Below are 13,628 nucleotides of genomic sequence, written 5' to 3' on the forward strand. Positions count from 1 at the left end.
CTCCAGAATATGGGTAGTAGAGAGGGAGGGAAGGGCCACAGTCTTTTTAAAACTCCTCTCAGAGGCAGCCTGGGATAGCAGGTTCAAATCCTGCTTCCAAAGGCTCATCAGCTGAATCCAGAGAGAATCTCCATAGAGATTGAATTCAGATGGAAGCCTACTGTTTTTGCCTTTTTTTTGTTGTTTCTGATGTTTGTTAGCTCGTTTTATTTTTTCTTTCTCATGTCTTTTGCCCCTTTGATCTGATTTATCCTGTGAAGCATGACAAATATGGAAATATGTTTAGAAGAATTGCACATGTTTAACCTATATCAGATTGCTTGCTGTTTTGGTAAAGGGGGGGGAGAGGGAGAAAAATTTGGAGCACAAAATTTTGCAAAGGTGAATGTTGAAAACTATCTTTGCATTTATTTGGAAAAGCAAAACATTATTAAAAAAACAAAAACACTCCCTAACTATGTGACCATGGCAATCTGAACCTATTTCTTCACACATAACATTGGGATAATTATACCTGTGAAATCTACTTCCCAGGGTTATCTTGAGTTCCCCCCCCAAAAAAAAAAGAGATAACACATGCAAAGTGTTTATAGGATATTAAAGCATCACATAAGTTAGGTATAGCACTGCCTACTGCCTGTGTTTTTGAGTAAGTGTCTTTCCCTTCTTAAGAACCAAAAATATGGGGTTTGGGCTAATTCATCTATAAAGTTTCTTCTAACTAATAATAATGATATTACTATTAAAATAATAACTAGAATTCCTATAGCATCTCCTATGTGTTGAGCACTGTCCTAAGCACTTTAAAAATATTATCTCATTTGATAATCACAATAACTGTGGGAGGGAGGTACTATTATTATTCCCTTTTTACACTTGAGGAAACTGAGGCTAATAATAATAATATTAACTAATATTTATCTGGTGCTTATTCTATGTTAAGCGCTATGCTAAGTGCTTTACTATTGTAATAACATTTGATCTTCATAACAAGGTAGGCGCTATTATTATTTTCATTTTAGAGATGAAGCATTAAGTGACTTGTTCAAAGTCACACAGCTAGTAAATATCCAAGGTGAGATTTGAACTCAAGTCTTTCTGATTTTGAGAGGCCCAGCACTATCCATTATATCAACTAATAACCTATGATGGCTCCTATAGGACTATTTTGCATACCTGAAAGTATTATATAAACACAGACTGTTTTTGAGGTTGTTTTTTTAATGATTATTGAGGGCTTATGAGTGTCTAGGTCCATAGTGGATGGCAGAAGATGATTCAACAAGGTTGATGTATTATAATAAGGAAAAGGAGCAAAACCAAATAATCAATCAAGAATACTTTTTAAAGTACCTACTATGTGTCTGACACAGGGCTAACTGCTGGGGATAGAAATTGCTATGGTTGCCATGGTGACATGGAACAATCCCATGGAACATCATCATTTGTTTGAAAGCCCCAGGAATATGAGAAAAGACACGTGTGAGAGTTAGTGGGGGTGTAGGGTGTAAACACAGATTGATGCCCAAAAATTAGGGGTGGAGCTGACCTATGTCCTAATGCCCCAATCTATGTAAAGTGAAATGGATGGAGAGAGTGTTTCAAATCTAAATAAAAAGAGTCTTATTTCCCAATTTGGAATGGCAGATTCTGTCATTTTGTCTCATGTCCCAGAATTTCCATCCACTTGAATTCATTTAACCAAGATCACTCTTAGCTAGATTTCAATGGCAAATACTAAATCTGCCCCCCTTTCCTCTTGCTCCCTTCCAATTTCTTCTCCCTCCCTCCTCTCTCTCTCTCTCTCTCTCTCTCTCTCTCTCTCTCTCTCTCTCTCTCTCTCTCTCCCTTGCTCTCTCCCACTTCCTCTCCCCCACTGAAACTCTTTCCAATTTGCTTACATTATTCTGTTCCAAAATTGGTCCAAACCAAGAGAGGTGTTGCTCGATGTGTGGAGAGAGAAAATGCCGCTTGCTCTCAGGGAGATAAGACAAGTGGTGCATTGATAATAACATTCAACCCTGAACAGTCTCTTTGTTGTCACATCACATTATACGTCTCTAACTCAAAAGCAAGACTCATGATGCCTCAGGAAAGATTTCTGGTGTTGCTAATTTTATATATGTTCAATTTTTCTCAGCATTCCATGACCTGTTTCTTGATAGCCATTTTTTTTTAAAGCAAGGCTTCATTACTTCCTAATTTGTTCTTATTACATAAATGAATCCAGTCCTATAGTCCCATGAACTATTGTTAATTTCATGGTTTCTATTCTTCTCCCCATTGGCTGGGCAGTTGCCTTCTGAGGATCCTCTTTGCCCCCCAAAATATCCTTAGGAAAGTAATTTCCATTCCATTTAACTCATTTTGCCAGTATTCGCATTCATTCTTTGCCTTCTCTTTTCAGTGATGTCCAGGAAAAGGTTTTAGAGGTGGAAGAGATCACGTTCCAAAATCAGTGCTTGACCCAGAATTCTTTCTATCCCGTTGCTGCTGAGGAGTCATTCAGACTTCATTTAAAACTTCCAGGTACAGGAACCTAATTATCTTCCCAGGTAGCACGTTCTACTTTTGGACAACTCCAATGTTCTTTACAAGAAGACAAAATCTGCCTCTCTCTATCTTTTGCCTTATTGGTCCTTCTTGTTCTCTCTGGAGCCAGTCAGCTTCCCATCATCACCAGGGAAATCCTATATTCTTGCCATTTAGTTGACAGGTAGGGTTAGAAGAAGAACCTTTCTCCCAGCGAGTCTCATCATCTTTCACTTCTGTCTCCTCCACTAAACTGTGAGTCCTTGTGAGCAGGGATTTTTTTTCTGCCTTTCTCTGTATCCTTAGAACTTTGCTCAGAAATTGGAACCTAAAGGAAACTTAATAATTAATTGACTGACTAAATGACTGATCACATTTCAATCCTTTCAATATCGTTTGATGATTATGCAGTGGGTAGTATAGTAGATAAAGCGTTGGCTCTACAGTCAGGAAGAGCTGAGTGCAAATCCAGGCTTAGACACAACTATGTTGCTTGTACAACATCATGCAAGTCATTTAATCCTATTTACCTCAATTTCCCCATCTATAAATCTGGAGAAGGAAATAGCAAACCATTCCAGTGTCTTTGCCAAAAAAAATACAAATAGAGTTGGACACAACTGGAATGACTGAACAGCAAAAAGATTATCATGATTTCTCTAAGTTTTTCTTTTTCCATTTGAATATATCATCTATTCAAATAAGCCTGATAAAGCATAGTCTCTGGCCTCCCCACCATCATGATAGCCATCCTTAGGGTGTAAATGTCTATGGATACTACCTGTTTACAAACTCTGGTAATGTAATTGACAGCTGACACTTTCTAGTTGTTAAAAATGAAAGGGACTCATTATATCTTCCTTTTCCCTCATTTATTTTCAGAATAAATAAAGTACCCATGAAAGATTGACACCCTCCTCCCCAATTAATCAGATTGAGTAGGTTGAAGAGGTGCCTTATTATTATTATGAATAGGGCAGGACCCGTTAGATTTAAAATGGATTCCTTTCTTGGAAAAGGAACATTGCCTTTAGTGATTGATTGCTCTGACAAAATTTGGACAAAAAACAAAGATATTACTTCTAACCTTGAGTTGGGGAAGGAGTTTTTCTTATATAGTTATTTAATAGGACCCTAATCACCAGTATTTCTATTGACCACTGACAAAAAAAGAACCCTAAGGGGGAAAAATCTTATTACCTTAATAACTGTAGGTTCTCTAGCCTTATAAAGAGGTAATTGGGGGAAGAATGTGAAGACACTGTCTACTGAAGTATTTTTAGACAGAAATTTGGTAGAGAAAATTATACTGATTTGTTACAGCTCTAACTTAATATTTTTCTTAAAATATTTCATCTACGGTCAAATGCATTACTAATAAATGTGGTATTACTAGGAATGGAACACAATGGAACCATCACTTGACCTCTTACATGTCTTTCAAAAGACATGTATTACAAAATTCCCTCTACTTACATAATCTACTTGTTGGCCTAAATTTAGTAGCTTACATTTGCTTAAGCATTTATTAGGTGTGAGTCATATGTAAACAGCCAGACTGGTCACTGAGAGCTGGTCCTTGTCTTTAGAAAACTGTTGAGTAGGAGAAATATGAAAAGAACAAAAGCAAAAATGGAATTAGGCTTCTGAACAGGCTAAGAATATGCTGCACAATAAAACAGGAAGAGTGGATAAGAGTGACACAAAAATAGTCAAAAGATATTGACAAAATTTTCAAAAGAACTGCAAACTATTAACAATCATATGAAAGAATGTTCCAAATCATTAATAATAACAGAAAAGCTAAGTGAAATAATCCTGGGTCTTTACCTCACATCTTACAAATTGGTAAAGATGAGAAAAAATGACAATTGTCAATGTTGAAAAGCTTATGGAAAGATGGGCCTATTAGTACATTGTTGATGGAATTATGAAATGGTACAGCCATTCCTCTTATTTAATAGTATTTTTTCTAATTACATGTAAATAATTTTCAATATTTGGTTTTATAAGATTTTGATTTCCATTTTTTTCTTTCTCCTCTCCTCTCCCCAAATTGGCAAGGAATTCAATATAGTTATACATGAGTTATTCATATTCTAAATATATTTCCACATTAGTCAAGTTCTAAAAGAAGAATCAGGACAAAAGGGGGAAACCATGAGAAAAAAAAAAAAACAAAAAAAGTAAAAATAGTATGTTTCAATTTTCATTCAGGCTCCATAGTTCTTTCTCTGAATTTAGATGTTATTTTCCATAATGAGTCTTTTGGAATAGTACAACCATTTTGGAAAAATTGGAAAAATTTTGGAAAAAAAATTGCTGGGAAAGAAATTTGAAATTTGGCAAAGTGTCTGAAATGTCCATACCACTTGACTTAGAGATTCTATGATTAGTCTTATGTCCCCCAAGGAGGGCATTGATAAGAAGAAAGTTCTCATATACACCAAAATACTTCCAGCAGCATTTTTTTGGTGATAGCAATTAGGGAATGGCTAAACAAACTATGATATGTGAATAGGATGGAATATTATTTTCCTCTAAGAAATAACCAATGTGACAAATATAGAGAAATATGAAAGGATTTGTCTGAACTGATACAAAGAGATGTAAGCAGAGTCAAGAAAACAATACACACAGTGGCTACAATAATGTTAAAAAACCCCCAAAAACATGCACCCAAACAAACAAACAAAACAAAAAATAAATATAAAATTACAAAGAACAAGAATGGCTCAAAGGAAGAAATTGAGAGGACACCCTTAGCTCATCCTTTTGTAGAGATGGGAGCTCCATAAAAGATATACATTGCATCTATTTTCAGACTTTTCCTATGTATTCATATACATATATAATTATACTGATTCTTTCTCTTTTTGTCTCTAAAAAAGATTATTTGCCAACTGGGATGGCTCTCTGGAAAGGGGGAAGGAGAGAGATACTAGGGGAATATTATAATTATATAGTAGAGTGAAAAACAGAAATTACAACTTTATTTTTAAAAAGAGAGGTCATGTATGTGCCAAAATGTTTGTGGCAGGCCTTTTTGTAGTGCCTAGAAACTGAAATTGAATAGATGCCCATCAATTAGAGAATGGTTGGGTAAATTGTGGTATGTGAATGCTATGGAATATTATTATTGTATAAGAAATGACCAGCAGGATGATTTCAGAGAGGCTTGGAAAGACTTATATGAACTGATGCTGAGTGAAATGAGCAGAACCAGAAGGTCATTATACACCTCAACAACAATACTACATGAGGATGTATTCTGATGGAAGTGGATATCTTCATCAAAGAGAAGATCCAATTCAGTTCCAATTGATCAATGATGATGAGACTGTGGGGGTCTCTGGGAGCATCTTTTGTTTCAATTCAGTAATCACCACAAGTGCAGCCAGGGATTAAAGTCCAAATCCTTTATTATCTCTTTCAAAGTCCTATCTCCTTCACTTGGGGCTCAGCTAGTTTTCTGGGGGTCTTCAGGAGTCTTGGTTTCAGTGGGGAAGCGAAGGAGGAGAACCTGCCACTAAGGTGGTGTGAGATGGGATGAATCTGTCTTGAGTCTAAGGGCTTGTGCTCCAGCCTCCAGCCTTCTGTCCACTTGTCTCTGAATCTCTCAATCTCCCTGGCTGAGGCTTCTTGCTCCCTTGCTGAGGCTTGCACTGAGTACACACCAATCATTATATCACTAGGAAACCATTATTTGTTATAGGATTAAATCAATGCTAAACTAGATTTAACCATTGTCTCCTCAATTCCACTTAGTACCTTGTTTCAAGTTCTGGCCCAAAACATCTCCTTGTAGGATCAGATCAATCATACTGAACCATTCTAAATTAGATAACTATTGTCTCTATCCATTCCAATGATTTACTACCTTGTAAGGGTAGAGTTCTGGCCCATAACATACAGCATTTTTTTTATAATCTTAAGGGCAAGAGAATTCAAAAAAAATCATAGAAAAGCTGATATTTAATCTGGTTCTTGAAGGAAGTGTAGGATGTTAGGAGGTGAAGATGTTATAGATGGACTTATCAGGTACACGGCAAGGACACGATCTATTGTTCTTAGAGAGACCTTGTTTCACTACAAGGAGCATTTATTTATTTGTAAACAAAAGTCAAACAGTAATGGATAGACAAAGATCTGGGTAACTAGACATTGCCAAGGTGATGAGAACATGACAATGAAAAATTGAATTAATTGTCTGCATTGACAAAGCTAAGGGTGACCTTTGCCTGAAATCTAGACATAACTTATATAAGTAGGTTTTTCTTTTCTTTCTTGTTATTGTAGATTTGATCTTCTACACATAGAAAAGCTAAACTTGGGTCAAAATCTTCTTTGTCTAGACATGGGACTTTTTCAGTTCACACAGTTTTCCTGTAAGTCTTTATCCTGATGACAGACTAATTTGATTTGTGTTTCTGACAGGCCCAAAGACCTATTCATTAGACTTGTAACCTTATATCTCTTGTCCATCTAATGTCTGACTTACTCACACTGTTAAAGCTGAGAACTTGCTATAATTTATACTAAAGTGAACATAACACAGTCCAGTGGTCACTTCTTGTAATTGTAGTGGAAAAAAAATCGATGATTTTAGAGCTATGAATTTCACTTTCTGATATCACTTTTAGAAACTAATGCTTTAGTTAAAGACATCTTAAAGTGCCCAGATACCAATGGCTTATTACTGGTTAGAGATCTGTTTTTATTTAATCTTGGAACTGAACTACTTTTAAGGACTGGCAATAAGGTAAAACAAAAAAAGGAAGTTGTATTTTTCTTGAAAAAGGCGATTTAATGTAAATTCAATGCCTTGCACATGGTGAGCACTTAATAACTATTGAATATTGGTTAAAAAATTCATTTCTTTAATTTAACGAGAATTTGTTAAGCTACTGCCATGTGTAAGCCACCAAGCTGGGCTCTGGGGATTCAATTTGATTCACTTCATTTCTGCTCAATGTTATAAGCAGTTATTAAGTGCCTATTATATGCTAGGTACTGTGCAGGGGTTTCTATTTGATTCAATTTAATTCAACAAATATTTGCTAAATGCTTGTGTATTCCAGGCACTATGCTAGACATGTGCCAAAAAAAACCCAAAGCAAAAAACAAAAACAACCAACAAAAGGTGTTTCTACCCTTAAGGATTTTATATTTTTCTGCGAGGGGAAGGGAGGGACCATGTATACAAAGAAGTGAATAAAACAATGTATATAAATTAGCTATAAAGTAATTTTGAGGTCTAGGGATAGACACTAATCATGAGAGGGGACCATCTGGGTACAAAGAAAAATCGGAGTCAGGCTTGGCCCTGGAAGAGTTCTCACTTTGTGAGTGTCGTCTGCTATTCACCATGTCACTATGTCACAACTACTGGTATTACAGTCCTCACCCTGTAGATGTGGAAATTGAGGCTGAGAGGAAGGCAACTCACACAAGAAATATAGGTTAGAAATAGGATTTCAACTCAGGTGTCTTAATTTTATAAATAAGGAAAATAAGGTCCAAAGAAGGATTGTGGGATGATATATTTAGAGCCAGAAAGGATCTTAGAGATCATTGAATCCACCTCTATCCTCTTATTTTCATATGAAGAAACTGAAGATTATTGAGATGTTTTACTCAAAATCACTCTGCCATGGACTGTCAGAGGCAAGATTTGAACTCACATCTTACTGATTCCAAGACTATCCATTACAACATTTAGAAGGGATGGAACCCCAATGGCCAGCACTTGCTTAGTCTTGGGTGCAAGAGTGAGGCTATAAGAATGGATGCGATAGAAAACGGTGGTCATTCTCTGCCTCCCACTTCAGTGGCAGAGATGCTTCAGGCCCTGTTAACAGGAGAATGGGTAACAATATTTTCTTCCAACTGAGTCAGTAAGAGCTGGGGAGTTTATTGAGTCCATTTTTCCCCTCAAAACAGATCTGCATTTAAAAGGGAGATGATCAGTGTCTACCCTACTTTATAAATATCTTCAGGAAAGGTGATTTTAAAACCCTTTCAGTTGTTTATCGCATCAAAAGGCTCTGCAAGTGTCACTGCTGGGCTTATATCCCAAAGAGATTTTAAAGAAGGGAAAGGGGCTTGTATGTACAAGAATGTTGTGGCAGCCCTCTTTGTAGTGGCCAGAAACAGGAAACTGAGTGGATGCCCTCACTTGGAGAATAGCTGAATAAATTGTGGATATTATTATGGAATATTATTGATTTCAGAGAGGCCTGGAAAGACTTACAGGAACTGATGCTGAGTGAAATGAGCAGGACCAGGAGATCATCATATACTTCAACAACAATACTATATGATGATCAATTCTGATGGACGTGGCCGTCTTCAACAATGAGATGAACCAAATCAGCTCCAATAGAGCAGTAATGAATTGAACCAGCTACACCCAGGGAAAGAACTCTGGGAGATGACTATGAACCATTACATAGAATTCCCAATCCCTCTATTTTTGTCTGCCTGAATTTTTGATTTCCTTTACAGGCTAATTGTACACTATTTCAGAGTCTGACTCTTTTTATACAGCAAAATAACTGTTTGGACATGTATACATATATTGTATTTAACTTACACTTTAACATATGTAACATGTATTGGTCAACCTGCCATCTGGGGAAAGGGGTGGGGGGAAAAAGTTGGAACAAAAGGATTTGCAACTGTCAATGCTGAAAAATTACCTATGTATATATCTTGTAAATAAAAAGCTATAATAATAAAAAAGGCTCTGCAAACTTTCTTCTTACATAATCCTAGCTGGTCGGACCATTTTCCAAGGACTTCAGGAGGACCCAGGCAGAATCCAGTATCTTTTATCCTGAGATACACCAATAACCCTTCTAAATTACACTTAGTTGACAAGATCTCAAAAGCAGAAACAAAATGGGCAAATTTGAACTCTCAGACAGATGGGGGGAGTAAGGAACCCAAATTTTTACACAAAATTGATTTCAAAGATGATTTTTCTCCTGTTAAATCTTATCCAGAGTTTTATTACTCCTTGAGAGAAGAACCACATTTCAACTATACCTGGGGGGAAATGATATCATTTTCATGAAGAAATTTCAATAAAATGAGCTATTACTTAAGAACAATGAATTCTGAAGATGGGCCAATATTCAGCTCCTTTGAAGAAAGGAGGCGGGTCTACTCACTCTGGAGGTTGTGTAGCAGCTTCTCTAGCAAAGACATAAATTTGGACAGTTGGGGAACGGTGAAGTTCTTGCCTTTGGCCCACCAGAATCCAGATGTGTAATAATCGAGTAAAATAGCTTCCTTTAGAGAAGTAGGAAGTTTGTGGAAGTCTAAGAACTCTTCCAGTTTTCTGTAGTTAAAAGAAAAGTATTGAAATTAAATCTTGCCCTAATAGATAGAATCCAACTAATGTTTCTTAGAGGTACTGGTAAAGGATGAGCCCTGTAGGGTTTAGGTGGCATGGTGTTGGTCCCAGCCAAGGAGATTGCCATTTAATGCCTTCAATACTCACCGTTCTAGGTTTGGTGGGGTTAAAGAATTAGGAGGGCCCACGAAAATTCTAATCCAAATAGGGAGGGAAGAACAAATTTGCAGATACTCCTATATGAAGGGATGAAGTGTGATTGAAACAAAGGCATTATACTAAAGTGGAAAAAGAGTAGGCTGGATTTGAATCTGACTTCTGTCCCTTCCTACTTGGGTAAGCTTGGAAAAGTGATTTAATCTCTCTGGAATGCATTTTTCTCATCTGTTAAATGATTATATAGGCTAGATGCCTTCTCAGTATTAAATGTAGGATCCTAGGAATTAAAACTTTGTCCAAACTTATCTTCTCTGACAATAATTCTCAGCCTTTTTGAGCAAAAACCTTAGTAGTATACAGCAAGCACTTAACAAGTGTTTGTTGATAACTAGAGCTACAATTAGGGTGGAAACTGAGTCTTTACTCCAGGACAAGAAATTAAGTAGTTATGAACAGCATTATCTGGGGAACATTTTCTCCTCTGCCTTCCCTGCCTCTGCTTCCCCAATCCTGAAAGTGGTAGGATGGCAGCTTTGCCTCAGGAGCCCTTTTTTCCTTGCCTACGCCAACCTTCAAGGCAGAAGGAATACACTCCTTCAAGGGCCCTTCCTCATTTTTAACAGCTTAGAAACCTTGTGGTTATCTAGAATGTGCTTCTTCTGCCCAGAGGTTAGATCATGGGTGAGTCTGTATGACACTCCCCACACCCCTTCAAATCCTCCCACATATACATATATCTGCCACTTGCCTCAGGTGCAGAAACTACTAGTTATCACTAGAACAAAAAACCCTTTTAAACATCAAAATCATTGCCCAGATCCACACCTGATTGTCGTTGTACAATTAGCATTCATTGATTAAAAAAATACAACACTAAATTCATTTGGATCCTTTTCAAAGTTGGGAATTAACTCTAGTGGAAGGAATATGAAAGCTTGAAGAAAAAAAGCTGAAACAATTGATGAGATGATTTGGATTCTTTCAAGGGAACCAAGTTCTTTCTCAGAAGTGAAGCACCATCTCAGACACATTGTCCCAATCTGTGGCCAATTTTCACCAATCTCTATTTTTTTTGTGATCTGACCAGCTCAGATGAGTTCCCTGCTTCATAGACTCATATTCTTTCAGAAATGGAAGAAAATTTAGGCCCCGATTCCCTTCTTTTAGAAAGGAAGAAATTGAAAACAAGTGAAAACATTTGGACAATGGCTAATTTTTGATTTTCATACATCCAGCATCTGGCATAAGGCCTTCCACAAAGAAATTGCTTAATAAATATTTGTTGAATTGAGTGGCAGTGGGAGAGCCTGGACAGCAGCCCAGGTTTCTTGCCTATGGGCCCAGAACTCTTCCCATGATTACATTCGCTTCCTTTGTGCACCTCTATAGAATAGCAGAGACACTTGAGGGCTCTCATTTCTTTCAGGAGCCCTAGGTTGTGATCAATTCCATCTCAATGGATTCCAGTTGTTAAAAAATAAAGTAGAAAAAACCTAACAAGTTTTTGCAGTCTTTGTGGCAAAATGATTTATATATATATATATATATATATATATATATATATATATATATATGTGTGTGTGTGTGTGTGTGTGTGTGTGTTTGTGTGTGTGTGTGTGTGTGTGTGTGTGTTTAAACGTTCTTATAGGGACAAAAAGCCTAAGGATTCTGAATGGAATTAAATAATTATTTTAGATAACCTTTAATACTATGACTATTCAGTTCTCTCTTTGCTGGGAAACTTATTAGATTGAGTTCTACTGTCAGAATACTCACTTTTGCACTCCATGTATGTTTTCATTTATTAAATCACTGATTTGGCTATCTGAAAGGAAATCTGAAGTCAGGAACTTTGGAGATGGTACTTTCTCAGACGGTTTCTGTAAGAAGACAACGATGAAGATGATTTTAGTGACCATTTGGATCCAGAGTCTGTTCTGCTATTAAGTACTGTACAGATAATCCATATACCCCCAAACAGAGCTAATGATAGTTGGTTTGGATCTACTCCTTCAGGAAGCAAAAAGAACATCTCCAAAACACCATTTTTACACTAATTGGAACAGGAATCCCCTTAATTAATCCTGGGTTTATGTGATACCACTCTTCTGAACCTTCAGTATGGGAGAATCATAAATGGAGAATTAGAGCAACCTTTCCTCGGGACCCTGACTAACCATATGGCTTTGAGCAAATCATTGACTCTCCTCATTTTGCTTATTCATTATCTTAAAAGTATGTTGCTTTTTTCTGTGACATTTATGATTATTTCCCCTCCATTCCAAGTACTCCAGGGACCCTTGGGGTTGTGGATTTGAGTATGGACTTTCTTTTCGTCTACTGGAAATCAGCATGACCTTGCATTAATTTTCCAAAAAGGGAGTGCAATATCTGAGAAGTCCACAAGGTAGTGGTGTCTTGAACCATGCTGAGCTTGTCAGTTTTTTTGGTTTAAGTGGATCTTGGTCTTCAAAAAATCCCTGCATTATCTCCATGGACCATCAGATGGCACACAACCGACAAACACCCCAGACATCCCCCCAACAGAAGCCCCTGATTTGTCAGTACTCAGTAGTTTGGATTAACTTCAGATGGCAGGGTTTCAAGTCAGTCTAAGGGGTTGCAAAAAAGAGATATTTCTGGAAATATTAAAATATGAAATCTATCACCTTTGTACAGGTCATGAGTTTTCATCCTATCTGGGCTTCCTTCTCCTAGTTCTATCTCTATAATAGAGCCAGAGAGTTAGTATGACATTATTATACACTTAATTTCCCATTAATCAACTAATCACTGAGCACTTATTATTCAACTATTATGTGCCAAACAGTACGAGGGATAATGACTATGCAACTATAAAAGTGAGTGTCTACAAGAAGTTATGTTCTAATGGGAGAGTAAATATGCGGATTTTTGCTGTCGTTCAGTCATCTTTCAGTCATGGCCAACTCTTTTTGACCCCTTTGGGGATTTTCTTGGCATAGATACTAGAGTGATTTGTCATTTCCTTTTCCAGCTTATTTTACAGCTAAGTAAATAACACACACGTATACATAAAACAAAGAACAAGATGCTTTGCTTAGAGACGGAGAAACAAAATTGTGGAATCAGGAATGACCTTTTCATGGAGGAGTAATTTCTGGCTACCAATATCAAAGGATGGAATCTAGTATCATATTGTGAAATTATTATGGAATAAGATATAAAAATGGATTGAACATCCCTATATGGAAGGATAAATGTGCAGCTGTCTCCTAAACCTCCTCCTGATTGCCTTCCCAGATATCGTGGGATAACTTAGAGACACTCAATATGCCTTCATGTAAAATAATTAAGGTAATATCTTTACCTTGACTCTGGATCAAGAACTAGGAAAAAAGGAAGATGGAAAGAATGAGCATGGAAGTAATTTTCTTCCAATTCACAATCCCCTCAGTATGGATAAAAAGCTCTCATCTTTTGGCCCCATCTTCGTATCAGAATCAGCATCTTTTCTGCTTTGCTGGTCTCCAACATGAGTCACTCTCATATGATTCATCCCATTTGTATGTGTCACTGCAGCCACAGGGCAACACTG

At 36.9% G+C, this 13,628-nt stretch overlaps 1 protein-coding gene across 1 annotated transcript in view; it reads right to left on the bottom strand.

Annotated features, from left to right (window-relative positions):
- The window catches only part of CABCOCO1 (ciliary associated calcium binding coiled-coil 1), a 154,737-nt gene that overhangs the window by 108,519 nt on the left and 32,590 nt on the right, over positions 1-13,628 (bottom strand). Inside the window, exons 2-3 of the mRNA XM_003755058.3 lie at positions 11,828-11,931; positions 9,708-9,877 (exon numbers count right to left, since the gene is read on the bottom strand). Of these exons, the coding sequence (XP_003755106.2) occupies positions 9,708-9,877; positions 11,828-11,931 (274 nt within the window). The remainder of the gene's footprint in view (positions 1-9,707; positions 9,878-11,827; positions 11,932-13,628) is intronic.

This window comes from Sarcophilus harrisii, chromosome 2 (genome assembly GCF_902635505.1).
Source record: "Sarcophilus harrisii chromosome 2, mSarHar1.11, whole genome shotgun sequence".
NCBI classification, from domain to species: Eukaryota; Metazoa; Chordata; class Mammalia; order Dasyuromorphia; family Dasyuridae; genus Sarcophilus; species Sarcophilus harrisii.